The sequence below is a fragment of the Lethenteron reissneri genome, chromosome 38 (assembly GCF_015708825.2).
Source record: "Lethenteron reissneri isolate LAM-NWPU_2019-01 chromosome 38, ASM1570882v1, whole genome shotgun sequence".
Lineage (NCBI taxonomy): Eukaryota > Metazoa > Chordata > Hyperoartia > Petromyzontiformes > Petromyzontidae > Lethenteron > Lethenteron reissneri.
In genome coordinates, this window is record NC_083816.1 from 3,320,290 (window position 1) to 3,340,397 (window position 20,108).

General features: G+C 53.8%; 1 protein-coding gene across 1 annotated transcript; it reads right to left on the reverse strand.

The window, feature by feature from the left end:
• Positions 1-2,803: 2,803 nt before the first annotated feature.
• SARS1 (seryl-tRNA synthetase 1) lies at positions 2,804-18,162 on the reverse strand. Its single transcript, XM_061566926.1, is given in 14 exon segments — positions 2,804-3,785; positions 4,671-4,707; positions 4,709-4,801; positions 5,393-5,550; positions 6,805-6,934; positions 9,855-9,953; positions 9,955-10,077; positions 11,918-12,073; positions 12,926-13,069; positions 13,593-13,751; positions 14,613-14,693; positions 15,316-15,386; positions 16,231-16,444; positions 18,015-18,162. Coding segments are annotated over 13 exon segments (1,515 nt in total). The 5' UTR covers positions 16,367-16,444; positions 18,015-18,162; the 3' UTR covers positions 2,804-3,657.
• Positions 18,163-20,108: the final 1,946 nt, after the last annotated feature.

Here is a 20,108-nt window from a genome sequence, read left to right on the forward strand (position 1 = left end):
CAGTGGGGAGTTCAACAGTGACCGTCCTAATCATACTCGTCCCCGCCACAGGAATGTGGAAATGTCCACGGTCACTGGCTCTGAAAGGGCCGAACGAGCAGGAAACTGTGGGACCTTGAGAAACCTACAGGAGTTCATCTTCTTGGTTCTTTCGGTAAAGTCACGAATAAGGGAAATAATAAAATAAAAAAATAAATTTTTTTTTCCCTTCTACGTGACTTTACCGAAAGAACCAAGAAGATGAATCCCTGCAGTCACGAAAGCTTTACATCGAAATTTAACCTCCAGGAGGAGATGATGATGATGATGGGGCGCGAGGATAAAGGCGCAGCGCCGCAGCGGCTCGTGCCACACACCGCTGGCGGGATGGCCTCCAGAAGAAGGGGAGCTCTTCAGTGGGGTCACGGTTGGAATCCCAAACTAAAAACTATTTTTAAAATAATCAAATCTTACCAGGGAAGGTACCACTGAGCTAAAATCTATTTGTTTTATTTATTTCAGAAGCGACCTGGCCACTAGGGGTCGGCACGGTTTGGCTCAAACCACCAAACCGCGGTTTGAACCGAACCAAATCGGTTTGGTTTGGCTCTGTTTGAACTGGTTCGGTTTGGTTTGGGGCTACGAAAACCGACTCGGTTTGGCTCGGACAGGGTGGAACCGGCTCAAACTAGTTTGGTTGGTTGTAAAGGCCGAGTACAGCAATATCAAGGACATGATGACGGACATTCTCAACCAGCGCTACCCAGCGTTGACGACGGACGCGGCGCCGAAGGCGGCGCCGCGTGGCGGCATTAACATCCTCTTTGACATGGTCTACGCGCCCAACGCTCACGACGGCGCCGCCTTTGAGGTCGACCGCTTCCTGCTTGAGCCGACTCAGGACCTGAGCATGGACGTCGTCGAGTGGTGGAAGCTGTACGGCGGCAAGTACCCGCGCCTACGACGCGTGGCCCTCGACTATTTGCCTATCCCGGCGTCGTCCGTGCCCTCCGAGAGAGCAAACTCGGCCGCCAAGCGCTCCTTTCTCGACCGACCAAACCTGCACAAGTGCACGTTCAAGGCCGAGATGTGTGTGCGCTCGTGGGCGCGGATGTTGCCTAGTGTTGGGGTTTCACTGCCATTGAACTACCACACTGCGTTTAAGGACATTGGGCGTGCCAAGCTTGAGGAGATGGCTGTGGACGACATCGTCGTCCAGTACTTGCTAGTGAATCTCAATATGAAGAAAGCCTGCGTAGAAATTTGCGATTAATACACTTGATATTTGTATTGAATGCGAATATTGTTTGCCACGCATCTTTTCGGTTCAAGCCAACTCAAGAGGTTTGGTTTAGCTTAGTTTGGTTTGGTTCAGTCGTCGCTTGTTTGGTTTGGTTTGCTCAATTTGAAACCAGTTTGAGTCGGTTCAAACCGTGCCGACCCCTACTGGCCACACATGATAGCTCAACGAAGTGGCTTATCGTCGTGTGGAAATGTATAGCAGCCAAATGCTCGCAACGCGTGATTATTGATTCTCAATGCGAGGGGGAAAGAAACCGGAGGACCCGATGAAAGATCCACGCGACCAACGGGGATCAAACCCGCGACCTCCTGTATACCAGGGCGAGGTAGTTTACATCTCGGCACCACCCTGGTTAATACTGCGGCTGCACGGATTAAACACGCGAAGATACACGTCGTCTGCTGCAACAGTGGACGTTAAAGATCAGGTGACGTAATTCGAAACGAGTCGGCCTTTGTGTGCGGGCGCCACGGTCCACATTTGAAAAAAAAATGACGCAGAAATTTACTCCGTTGGGATGACAACATAAGAGTAGCAATCAGTGCCTCCCCCCCTACTGGTAGACAAATGCCTGATAGCAGGAAGTTCTGGACTTTTGAGTCTCTTTGTGCTGCATAGAGACAGCTGTCACTGGGGGTGCCCTTGGTCAAAGCAGCAATCGTCGCCCCCTACTGACAGACCACAAGGTTGGGCATCTGGCTGACTATGGCGTATGTGGCTTTACAGACCGAACGAGCTGGATGGACATGCAGCATGGCTCCCCCTCTCGTTCGCCCTCAGGGGTTGGCAACCAAAATAACAAGCGCCGTTTAAATTTTCAAATTCGGTCCCAAAAATAAAATCTCCCCCCGCCCCAATATTTCAAGAGCTGCAATAGATGTGAAAGACGTCACTAAGCGGTCCTTAAAGAGGAGCCGCGGGTTGCCGACCCCTGCTCCTAGTGTCACTTCTCTGATGGGCCGATGATCTGAAGACTGAATGAAGAACCTGGTGAAGAAGAGTGCAAAGTTGGGCTCCAGATAAATACGAGCGAAACAAAGGTCGCGGACAACACAGTCACGCACAACGTGAGCTTCGTGTCTTGAGTGACAACTGAGGGGGGGGGGGGGACACAACAGTGGGTTTACCTAAAATAACACGATATTAAGTAAAAAAATTAGTTTGACGAGAGAAAGCAACACTCCTTTAGTTCCAGAAGAACGCTTCAAATTGTGGAACGCGATTGTCAGGCGAATACGTGGACGTTCACAAATGGAACAAAAGCTAAACAAGTGCGCAAAGAATGACACCGAGAGGGAAAGGGGAACACGTGGATTAGAGAACACACGGAACTTATAGACATCACATTGGCAATCACGAAGGTGTGCTTGGGCAGGACACATCACGGTTATGGATGGTGGCCGATTGTCAGGACCGGTGGGAAAATGGAAAAAGGTGGATGGATTATCAAGTCCTCTCCCAAAAACCCCCGACAACTCAGCGACTCTCGACCACGTTGCGATGAGACGCACACAGCACAAACCCATTCACTTGAGCTTTATTTAATCATCGATACTCCCACGACAAACCGAACAAGGATGCGTCGCACCTCGCAGCAAGGAACACACGACTCGTCGTTAACCGTGGTACGAAAAACCAACGCCATTGAGTCGCGCAAACCAGGACCGACCACACCGGCCTCTTTCCACACCACAGGGAACACGGAGCAATTGCACGATACAGGGTGGATGTAAACGAGGGAGTGATTAGCCCCGGGGGTGAAGGTTAAGTCCCGTAAAATAAAATCCCTCTTTACTTTTAAGCCAGCGGTTCCCAGGACCCCAAGGTTTGGTCTGCAGTGGGAAACAGCCCACGTCAAGCAGCCAGCATCGAACGGCACTGTCAGAGTTGCAATTGACAAGAGTTTCTTAAATTGAGCAAGGAATAATTTCTAAGAGCTTTTGAAAAATTACAATAGTATGGCAAATAGCCCCGAGGGATATTTCCACAGTCCTACTGGACATCTGTGAAAGAGCTTCATAACTCATCGGATTTCTCCAGGACAAATAAAAGATTCTGATTCTGAGAGATCAGGAACCACCGATCAATGCAGGAGCTCGTGTCTCGATCCCGTTCACTCGAGCGGTCGTGCTGCCGCCATCTTTATCTCTGTGCGCCATCCCACGTTTAAATAGAAGGCAATGGGAGGAGATGCGTAGAGAGGTACCCACATCCAGACACACGCAACGCCACAAATCCTAGGGTTACGCGTGGGTTTAATCATTGACAGCGCGACGCTGCAATCCATGCGATCATTGTTGAGGAGGTGTAACACCCATGTGAGAGTTATGTTTGCGGGAGTGCAAGCAGTAGTTGAGCGTGGCAGTGCAGGCCACCTAGGCGTCATTGACGGCCATGTTGCCCAGGTTGGCAGCTAGGCCGTCTCCCTTGCCGCGCTTCTGCTTCTTGATCTGTTCCTGGTCAATGGGAGCCGACTTCACAAACTTCAACTCCTCCTTCAACCCTGCGGAGAAAACACGCAAGCAACCACGTGTGGGCCCGCGCGGTTTGTTCAGTACCGAAAATCTCCACACTTCTGGATGAGTCTCTACACTAGGAGTTCACTGGACTGGGATGAGAGTTCACGTGATTCTGACTCCTGGTCTGCTCATGCCCCAAACACCTGAAAAATTCCATCACTTCACAATTGCCTACGGTCACTCACTTAAATAAAAAAAATTATTTTACCAGGAAACGCTCGCTGAGCTATATAGCTATTTTTCAGAAGTGATCTGGCCACAAATGATAGCTTAAAGAAGTGGCTTTTAATGTGGAAATTTATATCAGACAAATACTCTAAACGCATGTTTCTAAATGTGGAAGGAAAAACCGGAGTACTCTGAGAAAAATCCACGCGCCCACAAAGAGACTTGCAAACTCTAAATATACAGGCGTTAGAGTCGAGATCAAATCCACGACCTCCTGTATACCAGGCGAGGTAGTTAACATCTCGCCACCGTGACGCCCACACTCTCCCAGCTGCATCACAAAGCAACGCTGATGGTTCTGGGCGACGATTTCACTTTCCGTTGAATCTAATATTTGTTCTTGTCTGTTTACACACTGGTGCAACAATCACACCACTTCCATGTGAATGTCTCTTTTACTTAATGTCACTGCAGAATGGTTGGGTTTGCTCCAATTTTTATTTGTTTGCTTATGCTCTAATTTCTATTTGCTTCGTAGCTGTACTTTTTATGTTATTGCTTTCATCATCTTGGTGACCTAGGCCAGCGATACTTTCAAGCGAGACTCATCCTGGCCTCTCGAGTTCCCATTTGATCACACAAGAATAAACCTGAATGTGCGAGCGAGCGGTGCGGTGGTCAGCGCGGTGCTTCGTTCGTACCGGGAGGCATGAATGGCCGTAGAACCTCGGGGACCACCGACGCCAGTCTCGGTCTGGTAGGTCTCCAGGATGGCGCAGATGGTGCGTGTCGTGGCACACATGGTGGCATTCAGCATGTGCACAAACTCCGCCTGCACGCGTTCCCCGCACACATGCCCACAGCACCCACGTCACCCTCGGCAAGCGTCGGCCCAGCGGCCTCCGCATGTAGGTGCTCGCTAACCAGCACTTGCCCCCAACGGTTTGCACAAGCTACACTGGAGACCTTTGTGTGTTTGGGGGGCCGTCCATAAATGACGTCACGCGATTTTGGACGATTTTTGACCCCCCCCCCCCCCCCTCGTCACACGGCGTCACAAAAAGTCAGACCCCCCCCCCTCAAATATGACGTCACAAAGTTGTGCCCCCCCCCCCCCCCCCCCCCCCCACAAAAAATAAAACATGCTTCAAATCGCTTTAAACTATTGTCATTGTAGCGCGTATTTAATGTGCCGCTGCACTCTGATGTTGTAGGAGAAAACATTTATGAAAAAGTCTATTTAATTAAGTAGAACGTGTTGCGCATTTTGATGTGATGGCAAATTTTACAAACCCCCCCCCCCCCTCGTCACACATCGTCACAAATGTCTGACACCACCCCCCTCGGTGCGTGACGTCATTTATGGACGGCTCCTTGTGAGCCACAGCGAGGGTAGGCAAGAGACCGTGGAGGAGACACTTGCCTTGTCCATCATTTTCTTGGTTTGGCCGTAGCGTATACGCAGGCGCCGCGCCTGATAGTCGGTGCAGTTTGAGCAGGACACGAGCTCCCGGAATGCGGCAGAGCCGGGGAACCACGCCTCCAAGTCCAGCTTCTTGGCGGCCGCGTGGTTGAGTGCCCCTAGAGGTCGGTGTGGCATGAAGTTGCGCGCGCGTGTTAAGGGTTTTTAGACACGAGCAACACGACGCACGCAGCCTCCACTCATCACCACACACAGCAATACACAATACCACACCTCACACATCACCACATACACACACAGCCACCGTCAATAACAGCCACCATTCACCACAAAGTGGCGGTGATTTCATCGTGGCGCTTGTGCCAGGCTAGGTGTATCTTGAGGCCACGTGAAGTGTCAAAGGCTCGCTGCTGGCGGGTCACGGGACAGACCCAGGTGCTATGGATTGACTGAGATGACTGGCACCATCCGTGCTCCCCACTGTGCCAACTTGCCAAACCACAACATTTACAATCTGAGTACGACGTTTTGCCAGTAATTATAACTAGCTTCATCAGGCGACAGCCAGATTTGTGGAGAAGTCCACCTGTTTCGTTCCTTATATAGAGGCGTAGATATGGTGACCAGACTTCTGTGCTCTTGCGCAAAGTGGGGGGGGGATTAATGAGCCAACGTACAATTAGCATGCGCATTATGCAAGCCCTTTGATCGTGTCCTTCCTGTCCATTGTGTGTATTAAAATTGTCGTACCAACGGTCATCTCTATTAAAGTATGGTGCCCTGTATAGGTGATGCATTTAAACAATGTATTATTTGACGATTCGCTTCCACGCAGCACGAAGTCGGTAGCTATCACCGCAGCACTAAGTCGGAGCCCACTGCCGGCAGCAGACTAATACGCCCTCGGAGGCCAGGTGCGAGTCACCTTGTGCCCACAAGGACTGCTGCCACTGGGTGTATACCCTTACAAAAGCGTTCAGAAGGGTTGTGATGCCAGTTTGCTCTCTCCGTGACGGCACGGAGTCGAGGGTGGTGGCAGTGCAGGTGGGCGCCACGATGGTGAGATGTTAACTATCCTGCCTGGTAACCAGGAAGTCGTGGGTTTGATCCCGACCCTGACACCTGTATATTTAAAGTTTGCACGTTCTCCCCGTGGTCTCGTGTATTTTTCTCCAGGTCCTCCGGTTTTCCCCTCCACATTTACAAACAAGTGCGTTTAGAGTATTTGGCTGATAAAAACATTTCCACATGACAAGCCACTTCGTCGAGCTATCATTCGTGGCCGGGTCGCTTCTGAAAAAGAGCTACATAGCTCAGTGGGCCTTGACCTGGTAAAATTAAAATAGTTTAGTGTACAGTTTAGGTGTGGCCGTGTAGCCGTGGTGCGTGCGAGCGGGGCGGGCGACGCGCACCGGATACGATGTTCACGATGCGGTACGGGATGCCCAGCTCTTGATAGAAGCCCTCCGCCGTCTTCACCATTTCGTCAAACATCTCCCAGGACTTGTTGTCGTGGGGCGACGTGTAAACAAACTGCTCGATCTGCACGAAAACAGCCACAGAGGCGAGTTAAACCCCATCGAGGTACCGAGTTGAACCCCCACTCCACCCTGTAATGCACAGCAGCTTCCCCTTCCCTCTCGTGTTCATTTGAGTTTTTGATCCATGCTTGGTCAGGATTGGGCAAGGACATAGCCCATAGACTCACACATAGCCCATAGACTCACACACAGCCCATAGACTCACACATAGCCCATAGACTCACATATTGCCCATAGACTCACACATAGCCCATACTCACATTGCCCATAGACTCGCACATAGCCCATAGACTCACATATTGCCCATAGACTCACACATAGCCCATAGACTCACATTGCCCATAGACTCACATTGCCCATACACTCACACAACGCCCATACACTCGCACAAAGCCCATAGACTCACATATTGCCCATAGACTCACATATTGCCCATAGACTCACACATAGCCCATAGACTCACATTGCCCATACACTCACACAACGCCCATACACTCACACAAAGCCCATAGACTCACATATTGCCCATAGACTCACACATAGCCCATAGACTCACATTGCCCATAGACTCACACATAGCCCATAGACTCACATTGCCCATACACTCACACATAGCCCATAGACTCACATATTGCCCATACACTCACACATAACCCATAGGCTCACATATTGCCCATAGACTCACATTGCCCATAGACTCACATTGCCCATACACTCACACATAGCCCATAGACTCACATTGCCCATACACTCACACAACGCCCATACACTCACACAAAGCCCATAGACTCACATATTGCCAATAGACTCACACATAGCCCATAGACTCACATTGCCCATACACTCACACAACGCCCATACACTCACACAAAGCCCATAGACTCACATATTGCCCATAGACTCACACATAGCCCATAGACTCACATTGCCCATAGACTCACATTGCCCATACACTCACACATAGCCCATAGACTCACATTGCCCATACACTCACACAACGCCCATACACTCACACAAAGCCCATAGACTCACACATAGCCCATAGACTCACATATTGCCCATATACTCACATTGCCCATAGACTCACACATAGCCCATAGACTCACATTGCCCATACACTCACACAAAGCCCATAGACTCACATATTGCCCATAGACTCACACAAAGCCCATAGACTCACACACAGCCCATAGACTCACACATTGCCCATAGACTCACACAACGCCCATAGACTCACACACAGCCCATAGACTCACACATTGCCCATAGACTCACACACAGCCCATAGACTCACACATTGCCCATAGACTCACACAAAGCCCATAGACTCACATATTGCCCATAGACTCACACACAGCCCATATACTCACACATTGCCCATAGACTCACACAACGCCCATATACTCACACACAGCCCATAGACTCACACACAGCCCATAGACTCACACACAGCCCATAGACTCACACACAGCCCATAGACTCACACACAGCCCATAGACTCACACACAGCCCATAGACTCACACACAGTCCATAGACTCACACACAGCCCATAGACTCACACACAGCCCATAGACTCACACACAGCCCATAGACTCACACACAGCCCATAGACTCACATTGCCCATTGACGTGTTGCTCTTGTTGTGTAATGAGCTTGTGAGTAGGGCCTGCTGACTCATCGCATACAGAATCAGCTTTCCCTGGATTCCTCAACGTGAGTCATCGCACACCCTGTGCCATTTTATTGAGGGACTGTGTGTTGTCTTGGTGTGGTCTGGGACTGTTTTGTTGTTGTTTTGCTGCCTTGCTCAAGCTTGCATTTCATGTTGAAAAATCGGAATGAATTAATGTACTTGTGCAATTTGTAAATATATACTTTATTTGTAGTGACTTGCTTACCTTTTCTCTATTTTGCACTCCTATTGTTTTCTACTGTTTGTTGTTGTAACTTGCTGACCCGCCCCCTACTGGACATCAGTGAAAAAGACCTTCACAGCTCAGCGGATTCCTCCAGTCTCAATGAAGTCTGAATCTGATTCTCTCCCAGGGTTCCTCAACGCGAGTCTACGGCGCTGGGGCCGACCGCCGCGATGGGCGCGACATTACTGGGAGATGTAGAGGCAGGAGAGGCAGTCGACGGCTGCAGGAGTGACGTGGTAGCCAATGTCTGAGAGGCTGGGAGCTGGTGGCTACCGCTGCATGCAGCCTCTAATGCTGCACTGTGGAGTTAGGGGTTCGTGGTTCATGCACAGATTCATGATCCCTCTCTATACCCATGGGCATCAACGTGGCCACAATCTCATGGCTTTCTAGCATCTCATGGCAGTACAGCAAGTGGGTTTAACTTGCATCTGAATGGGGATTGTGTTACCCCCACCTCACGTGCGTGTGTGTGTGTGTGATTTCTCCGGGCACTCCTCTTCCATTCCACACGTATATAACACTCGTGAATGGAGCAAATGAAACCTGTGCAGCACGTTACAATTCTACATACACAATTGATACTTGGGTTAAGAAACAGAATGATCTGGCCAAATTTGTGTCGTAAAACGCTCCACCACCTGACAAATTACAAAAACTTAAATCGTCAACTGGCTTTAAGGCGTTTAACGCGCATAGTCTCGTATTGTCTCGGCTCACTCACCCGGTAAGCTAGACAGCGATTCTCACAGCCACATTTAGCCATTAGATACGCGACGTCTTCGATCGAGACTGCATCAAGCATCATCAGGAGGCCCAAACAAAGTAAAGGGAAGCTGGAGTACGCGGCGTTTGTGGGCAGGCGCCATGCCGTGTGCCCGCACGCGTCATCGAATTGGTTCGCTCGCGGCCTGCACTCCTCACGCTGCTGCGTTCGTTGTTTTTCTCGAGTCACCTTCAAACTCATCACCACGGCGGCAACGATGGCGACGACCCTCACCTTCTCAAACTGGTGCACGCGGAAGATGCCGCGCGTGTCACGCCCGTGCGAGCCGACCTCCTGGCGGAAGCAGGAGGAGAGGCCCGCGTAGCGCATCGGGCAGCTGCTCCGGCTTGAGCCACTCGTCGCGGTGGAAGGCCGCGATGGGCTGCTCCGACGTGGCGATGAGGTACCTCTCGTCGACGGAGCTGTCGTCGGCGCGCTCGCTGCCCTTGCCCACCACCTGGCGCGACCCGGCGTGCGCACGTGCGTGTTGCGTGTATCAGCGGGCGTGTTTGCACACGTGGGGAGCGGTGTGGCGCAGTGGTGGCGAGTGTGCCGAGTTACAAAACCAGCAACGGGAGTTCGATTCCCGCTTACAGCCAACATCGGTGACGAATATATGAACTGGTCCTGGACACAAATGAGTACCTGGTGCGACGTGTAAACATTAATACTGGGAAGACAAAGGCGGCCGGGCGTGGTGCTGGCCACCGACACCCCCCCCTCTTGTCCCATGCAGGCCTTCATAGGTGCTCGCCAATAGCACTTGCCCCAACTGTCTGTTAAGGCTATACGGGGATCTTTATATGAGTATTTTTGTATGCAGCGTGACTGTGGGTGAGCATAGTTTTATTTCTTACTATTATTGTTGTTTATTTATCACAAAATCTAAACTCTTTTTAGGGAGGGTCCTGCCAACTATTCGCAGTAGGGAGAGCGATGTTGTTGCTGTATGCGATCCAAATTTGACACTGGTAACCCTGAATATGTTCTTCAAAAAACACGCGTAAAATGAAATTTCATAACTCGGAACGGCTTTTCCCATTAACTTCATACAAAAAAATGTAGGGATGTGTTTCAAGACATTCCAACTCTACCCCTAACCTAAAAATGTACACCTATATCACTTTTCACAATACCTAAATATTAATTAAAAAAACGAATATTAAAACGATTGAATAAAAACTAATTTTTAAATAAAATTAACCTTTTCAGGGAACTCACCAAAAGATGTGCATGTTGATATGACTGGAAAGATGATGTGGAGGCATTACCGTTGCACTGTAAGCATGGATGGATGACGCAGCCTCCCGGTGCTTTTTGTTGCATGATCTCACGGCGCGTGCTGGAGTGCGGTGTGGGACGTTCACCCATGCACGCACCCACGCACGCACGCACGCACGCACGCACACACCCACCCACCACCCACCCACCCACCCACGCACCCACCCACCCACCCACGCACCCACCCACCCATGCACGCACGCACCCACGCACGCACGCACCCACCCACCCATGCACACACCCACCCACCCACGCACCCACCCACGCATGCACCCACCCACGCACGCACGCACGCACGCACCCACCCACGCACGCACCCATCCACGCACCCACGTACGCACCCACCCACCCATGCACGCACCCACCCACGCACGCACGCACCCACCCACCCATGCACGCACCCACCCACCCATGCACGCACCCACCCACCCACGCACGCACCCACCCACGCACGCAACCACCCACCCACCCACGCACCCACCCACGCACGCAACCACCCACCCACGCACCCACCCACCCATGCACCCACCCACCCACGCACGCACGCCCCCACCCACGCACGCACGCACGCACCCATCCACGCACCCACGCACGCACCCACCCACCCATGCACGCACCCACCCACGCACGCACGCACCCACCCACCCACGCACGCACCCACCCACCCATGCACGCACCCACCCACCCACCCATGCACGCACCCACCCACCCACGCACGCAACACGCACCCACGCACGCACCCACCCACGCACGCACGCAACCACACACGCACCCATGCAACCACGCACGCACGCAACCACGCACCCACGCAACCACCCACGCACGCACCCACCCACGCACGCACGCAACCACACACGCACCCACCCACCCACCCATGCACACACCCACCCACTTATGCACGCACCCAACCACCCACGCACGCACCCACGCACGCACCCACTCACACACCCACCCATGCACACACCCACCCATGCACGCACCCACCCACCCATGCACCCACGCACGCTTGTACACACCTTGTAGAGCTCCTCGTCAAACTGGCTGAGCTGGGCCACCTCCTGCATGACCTCCTTGCGCATGAAGAAGGGCGGGTAGAGCGGCGTGTAGCCCTGGCTGTAGAGACGCTGCAGCGCCAGCTGGATCAACGCCTGCTCCAGGAACACCAGCGGGCCCTGACGGAGCGATCGCAAGCGGGAGTTTAGTTTTTTGATACCAACACAGTCACTGAGCACGGGCCCGAAGGAGAGACATGCGACCGGCCGACCGCGATGCCGACCGAACTCGTCACCTCCGGGTGTCGCCACGTCTGCGTCAACGTCAGTCGCTGCAGACACACAACTCCGTCACACGCACAGCTGTCGAGCACAGACCCGGAAGGACCAAAACCTCAAGTGACCAGAAACAAACCGTGCTATTGATAGATCCAAGAGTGTAATGGGCTTCTTGAATTGAGCACGGTTATGGGAGAAGAGATGATGGGAAGAGGGAATTCCAAAGTGGAGCAGTGCGAGGGAGGAAGCATGAAGTGAAGAAATGTGACGTGCATCTTCAGCAAAATCCCCGAAGTCGGTATGAAATGGCTCAACATTGTTTCTTCAATGAAACGCAACGTGACGGAGAGCGCAGCACCACGCACGCACCTGTTATTGTGATTGCTCTCGTTGACCCTGGAACAGTCTCACCGCGTCCCAAGAGTATTTTTCAGGAGGGTTCTGCCAAGATTTCCAGCAGCTAGTTCTACAACACCCTTCTTCACCATTGGAACCTCATTTGCCAGTAGCAAAATATGATAATTAGTTTTTTACCCTTTAATCTGGCAACAAAACTGACACCTTTTTTACGAGTCATGTTTGCATTGACCACAATACCTGCAGTTGGAATGCAAACAAAAAACATAACTCTGATAATGTATGCACTGTCCTTGAAGTTGATTGGTCCACACCCTTCTTCTCCAAATGACAAAATGGTCCACGCAGAAAGGGCCCGCAGAAGCGGATAATCCAGAGCTAGCTCCGAGAGCTCACCTTGAGGAAGTAGCCCCTGCTGCCTGACACGATGGCCGCCTTCTCACCCTCGTACCCGTCCACCATCACCACGAGGTCGACGTGTGAGTAGCGCTTGCGGACGGTGACGTCGCCCCACGTGCGCTCCACCTTGTTGTCCGCGTCCTGGACACCCACGAGCGGTCGCCCACGACACCCACCGGACCCCGTCGCACTCTTATCATCATCATCTCCACCTCGTCATCTCCACAGCGTCACACCGGCACGGCATTGGGACGCGACACGAAGACGCGTGCGCGACACGCACACGCTGCGTGATGCTGTGTGTGCATGCTATGCTATGTCTGTGCGAGTCCGTGTGTGTCTGGGTGAAGCTGTCTGTGTGGGTCCATGTGTGCATGTTATGCTACGTCTGTGTGAGTCCGTATGTCTGTTTGTGTCTGTGTGTTGCGTGAGGCTGTCTGTGTGGGTGTCTGCATGAGGCTGTCTGTGTGGGTCTGTGTGTGAGGCTGTCTCTTTGGGTCTGTGCGTGACCCTGTGCCAGTTTGCGCATCTGCATAATTCTATGTCTGTGTGTGTCTGAGTGTCGCTGTTGTGTTCCTGAGTCTGCGTGTCTGTGTGACGCTGCGCAATTCTGTGCCCGTGTCTGCGCAACGCCGAGTCCTCGTGATGACGGAGAATGCCTCACCTCGTCGTTGCTCACGGGCACCGAGGGGTGCAGGATGTTGCCAACCTCACGGAGGCTGTCGAGGCGCACGGCCTCCAGGCGCAGGCGCTCGGTGTCTCCGAGCGCGATCGCGTTGTCGATCTGCAGGCGCAGCACCTTGATCTGCGCCACCGACAGCGCCTGCAACAGCAATGCAAAGTCTCCCCCTGTAGTGTTGAACAGTCTCTAAGGACAGATGCTTTCGAGCGAGCACCTATTAAGGCCGGCACGGCGCACGACGGGAGCGGTGTGGCAAACAATGCTCTCGGCCGTTTTTGTCTCCAGGCCGCAGTGCTGATGTTTAAGCACTGCAACAGGCACTTATTTAAAGATGAGTCGACCTAGGGGAGGCTCAGGATAGATGCAGATTATCGCCGACGTTAATTGCAAACGAGAATCGAACTCAGCTCGCCGGGTTCGTAGCACAATGTGCTAACCACTGCGCCACCGTTCCCCACATACACACAGTGCATGATTGCAGTGCTGCACCTTTACCAGTATTGTGGCTCGATCTGCTCCGTGATTTGGCCTACCGGGAGCTGCACTGGGCACCATCCCTCCCGGCTAGCTGGTAGGGAGATGCACGTAAAGTTGAATCACAGTCAACAGCATGTGTGGTCCTACTGCTCAATTAAGAATTGAGGCATTGGCGCTCACCAGTGGTGCAAATTCCACATGCCTATAATGAGTGACAGCCACTGTTCATCTTCCCCAAAACGTGGCACTCAATTGATCGACTCCACAGAATGACGGGCAGAGCCGATTCCCTGACCAGGATTTGAACTCGCCACCGTCTGACTGCGAGCCGTTCGCGAGCACTGCCGTCGCGCCACCTGCTTGTCGGGTTCCGCCCAACAAGTTCGTCGTCGCGCATCTCCGGACACGATAACGGCCCCGGCGAGCACTTCTCAACAAAACGCTGCGCCCAGGCCAACCGCCAGGCTGCCGCTCACAGCAGCGGCGCTCGCGCGGTGCCACAACTGCCCGCGGCTGAGTGCTTACGGCCAACGCGTCCGCCGTGAGCTCATCGAGGCCCGGCGTCCCCTCGGGGAGAGTCTCGTCTTGCCCAGGATCTTCCTTCTTCTACAAACACGCACATGCACACAAACACGCGGCGTCAACCACCGCTGCTGCAGAACCAGTGCACGCACTTTCGCCGCACCTCCGATGAACACGGTTGGCTACGCACGGCGAGAAATAAGTGCAACATACGCACGGGGCAGTACGAGTGGGGACGTCGGGTTTCACGTGGTTACAAAGCAGGATTCGGAGCAGGTGATGTCATTCTAAACGAGTTGGTCATTCACGGTCCAAATTACACCACAAATTGTTAGGAAATACGTGGCGTGCCACTGCCAGGTCTGGTTACGTGCCAAGGCGCAGAATCCAGAAGTCAATCAGCCAACGGGGCATTCGCTTGGTGCCATGCTGGTGGTCAATGCGACCATGCCTGTGGCTGCCGACGTGGCCATGCCGGTGGTCAGTGGCGCCGGTGGCACTACCACTGTGGCACTACCACTGTGGCACTACCACTGTGGCACTACCACTGTGGCACTACCACTGTGGCACTACCACTGTGGCACTACCACTGTGGCACTACCACTGGCCCCCCCCCCCAGCGAGGACTCTGACGCAAGAGTCGAGCATCTGAGCCTCGGGCAAGCGGGGAGACGCGTTCTGGTCTCGCGATCGCTGGCGCTCGCACCTTCATCTTGTCGCCGATGGTTTTGCTGCACAGGTTCTTGAGCTTGTTGAGGTTGTCAGCGCGGTACCTGCCTGTACGAGACATCGCACATCGTCACACGCCGCGTGGTCATCACATCACCACTTACCATCATCACAAAGCCAATACCGCCCGCATTACATATTTAGCATACCACATCCTACACTGCACCACATACCAAGCCACATATCCAATACCACACCAAACAAGCCAAAGGTCCCCTATATAGCCTAAACAGACTGTTGGGCCAAGTGCTGTTAGAGAGCCCCTATGAAACCCGGCACACGAGGGGGTGGGTGGCCAGCACCAGTGGCCGGCCGCCTTTGTCTCCCCGAGTGGCGATGTTTAAAAACGGCACCAGGTACTCATTTGAGGTTGAGTAGATCTAGGGGAGGCCCAGGAACGGTGTCGATAATCGTCACTGGTGCTGGCCGTGAGCAAGAATCGAACTCGCTGGGTTTGTAGCGCAGCGTGCTAACCACTCTGCTACCGCTCCTCCTCACACTACACATACCACCACCTCGCGTACCCAATACCACACACACACCGCACGTGGGGAGCGGTAATGTAGCGGTTAGCGCGGCCGCCCGAGTTCGATTCCCGCTCATGGCCAACATCAGTGATTATTTGAACTGGTCTTGGGCCTCCCCTTGGTCGACTCAGCCTAAAATAAGTACCCGGTGCGGTGTGTAAAGGGAGACAAAGGCGGCCGGGCGTGGTGTTGGCCACCAACCCCCTGGTGTGCCGTGCCCGCCTTCATAGGCGCTCGCTAACAGCACTTGCCCCAGCGGTTTTTTACAGGCAACACGGGGGAGCTTTGTGTCGTGACGCCCCCACGGCGCCTGTGCCAGGCTAGGTGCAGGGTGTGGAGGATGCGGGGTCGTCCGCTGCACTCACAGGCGCGCCACTGCGTGTCGGCCTGCACCAGGGTGTCCACCAGGCACACGTCTTTGTATCTCCGCGTCTGGTTCTCGCGCACCCGTGCCGGGTCGCCCCCCTTGTCCGCGCGGAACAGGTCCAGGTCGAGCACCATGGCGACGGTGCCTGCTGCTGCTGCTCCTCGTCCTCCTCTTCAAAACCTCGTGGTCCCTCTTCACGGTCCTTCCTCCTGCTGCACGACACACACACGACACACACACACACGACACACACACACACCACACACACACGACACACACAACACACACACACACACGACACACACACACGACACACACGACACACACACACGACACACACACATACAGCTCGTCTCCCTCCACTGCGCGTCTCACCTCGCCACATCGTCAACATATTGCTCGCTCCATCTCCCTCTTGACCCACCTCGCTTCCCCATTCCCCAGCTACTACTCTCACTTCCCTCTAGCTCCTACCTCCTCCTCGTCTAGTGCTCGTCTCTCACCCCCCCCCCCCCCGTCTCTACCCCCCCCCCCCGAACCTCGTCTCCCCCCCCCGTCTCTCGCCCCCCCCCCCCGTCTCTCCCCCCCCCCCGTCTCTCACCCCCCCGTCTCTCCCCCCCCCCGTCTCTCACCCCCCCCCCGTCTCTCTCCCACCCCCCCCCGTCTCTACCCCCCCCCCGAACCTCGTCTCCCCCCCCCGTCTCTCCCCCCCCCCGTCTCTCACCCCCCCGTCTCTCACCCCCCCCCGTCTCTCTCTCACCCCCCCCCCGAATCTCACCCCCCCCCCGTCTCCCCCCCCCCCCGTCTCTCACCCCCCCCGTCTCTCTCTCACCCCCCCCCCGAATCTCCCCCCCCCCGTCTCTCCCCCCCCTGTCTCTGCCCCCCACCCGTCTCTCACCCCCCCCCCCGTCTCTCCCCCCCCCCGTCTCTCTCTCACACCCCCCCGAATCTCACCCCCCCCGTCTCTCACCCCCCCCCGTCTCTCTCTCACCCCCCCCCCCGAATCTCACCCCCCCCCGTCTCTCCCCCCCCCCCCCGTCTCTCACCCCCCCCGTCTCTCTCTCTCACCCCCCCCCCCGAATCTCACCCCCCCCCCGTCTCTCCCCCCCCCCCCCGTCTCTCCCCCCCCTGTCTCTGCCCCCCCCCGTCTCTCACCCCCCCCGTCTCTCACCCCCCCCGTCTCTCACCCCCCCCCCTGAATCTCACCCCCCCCCGTCTCTCCCCCCCCCCCCGTCTCTCCCCCCCCCTGTCTCTGCCCCCCCCTGTCTCTGCCCCCCACCGTCTCTCACCCCCCCCCGTCTCTCACCCCCCCCCGTCTCTCTCTCACCCCCCCCCCCCGAATCTCACCCCCCCCCCCCGTCTCTCCCCCCCCCGTCTCTCCCCCCCCCCCCCGTCTCTCCCCCCCCCCGAATCTCACCCCCCCCCGTCTCTCCCCCCCCCCGTCTCTCCCCCCCCCCGTCTCTCCCCCTCCGTCTCTCACCCCCCCCCCCCCCGTCTCTCACCCCCCCCCCGTCTCTCCCCCCCGTCTCTTACCCCGTCTCTCTCCTCTCCCCATATCCTACCTCGTCTCTCTCCTCCTCGTCTCTCTCTCCACCTCCTTCTCTCCCCTGCTCCTCGTCTCTCTCCCCGTCTCTCTCCCCGTCTCTCTCCTCTCCCCGTCTCTCCCCCCGTATCTTACCTCGTCTCTCTCTCTCTCTACCTCGTCTCTACCTCGTCTCTCTCCTTGTCTCTCTCCACCTCCTTCTCTCTCCTGCTCCTTGTCTCTCTCTCTCCATATCTTACCTCGTCTCGTCTCTCTCCTTGTCTCTCTCCTCCTCGTCTCTCTCCGCTGCCTCTCGCCCTCTCCACCTCGTTCAATGAGGCTGATGCAACCCGCGCATTGCGCATGCGCAACACGCCTGCGCCGCCCACGTGGCCGTGCGGCGTGACGCTCGGTCACGTGGGAGGAGGGGGTGCTGCCCGTGGCATTTGGTAAACCCACCGCTGTCAACCTCCTGTACACTACACTATACACTACACTATACACTACTATACACTACACTACTATACATGACTACATACCTGTCAACCTCTTATCAGTGACCCTACCTGATTACAGACCAATTCAGACCTTATTGGTCACTGCTTGCCTTTATAGATCTCAGCGTTCGTTCTACAAAGTCCCATCACAGGGGAGAGACACAAAGACACATGTTGTTCTTCTTGGTTCTTTCGGTAAAGTCACGTAGAAGGGAAGTAATAAAATAATAAAAATAAAACATAATAAAATTATTCTCACGACGTTTCGGCCACAACGCAAGCAGCCGTCCTCAGGTGAAAACCAGGTCCGTCGAGGCGACAGAGTCTGAATGAAACAGCACACGAGCTTGGAGCATATATATAAGCTGGGCGCATTGACACAGGAATTTGCATATCAAGAGGAATTTAGCATATTTATGGGAAATGCAGGAATGTGATTAGTACTGCATGTGCATTATGCAGGATTAACAGCATCAAAGGGAGCTGCAGTTGCTGCTGCTGCTGCAGTTGCTGCTGCAGTTGCTGCTGCTGCTGCAGTTGCTGCTGCTGCTGCTGCAGTTGCTGCTGCTGCTGCAGTTGCTGCTGCTGCAGTTGCTGCTGCTGCTGCAGTTGCTGCTGCTGCTGCAGTTGCTGCTGCTGCTGCAGTTGCTGCTGCTGCTGCTGCAGTTGCTGCTGCTGCAGTTGCTGCTGCTGCTGCTGCAGTTGCTGCCTTATCCATTTTCATATAACACTATGTATTATTCTACCCACCCTAATGTGTATCACACTGCTATATATTTACTATACAATTACGAAACCATACATTACTCTGCACACTGCACCATGCCAGTGAGTGGAACGCGGTCTGAAAGTCACCGTAAACGTGAACACAATCAGTTAAGATCCGAAATGGTTTATTACGTCCTTCCAATGATTGCTAAGCCAGAATCCATCTTCTCGGTTGAAATTGTCTCTGTGTTTGTATATGTGGATCGCCTCATGAACGAATCTCTCATGATAGCCAGATGGCTTGCAGAGAACCTCTGTCTTGGAGAAGTCAATGTCATGTGAGCCCACTGAATTGTAACAGTAATCTGCCACGGCTGAGGTGTTTGTCCTACCGTGTTTCAGGTCTGCCGTATGTTCACGGATGCGGTCTGAGACATGTCGTTTGGTTTCTACAATGTAACTGCTACCACAGAGGCAACTTAGTTTGTAGACGCCAGGGTACTGTATGTCTGGAACCACATCTTTTACAGACGGGACCATGTTGTTGTTGTTACCAGCATTGAAACGGCTGTACGCCGTACGGACCTGAAAACGCAATTTCCCTGTACAAGAATACGGGGTGACCCGTATCGATTGACAGCTATGCAAACCTATTTTGCTCTTTGTCGCTTGCCTCCGGTTGGTGGTGGATCCGAGGTCATACTCTTTGTTTTTTTCGGTAAAGTCACATAGGTAAAAAAAATACAAACAACTAAATTAATTCACAAAAATAAAATAAAAATGAAAACAAATAAATTAAATCACGACGTTTCGGAAGCAACACAAGCTCCCGTCTTCAGTAGTGAAATTCACGACAGTAATTTTGCTGTGGCGGTTCCACCTGAAGACGGAGGCTTGTGTTGCTTCGGAAACGTCGTGATTTAATTTATTTGCTTTCATTTTTATTTTATGTTTGTGAATTAATTTAGTTTTAAAAAAATTTTACCTACGTGACTTTACCAAAAAAAACAAAGAGTATGGATCCTTGCAGTCACGAAAACTTCAAATCTAGATCCGAGGTCAATCGCGAAACTCGACACAACGCTTGAACTCCAGGCCAACGCCGGCGTTATCAGTGCTCACCTGTTTACTACTGTGCAGCCCTGCACA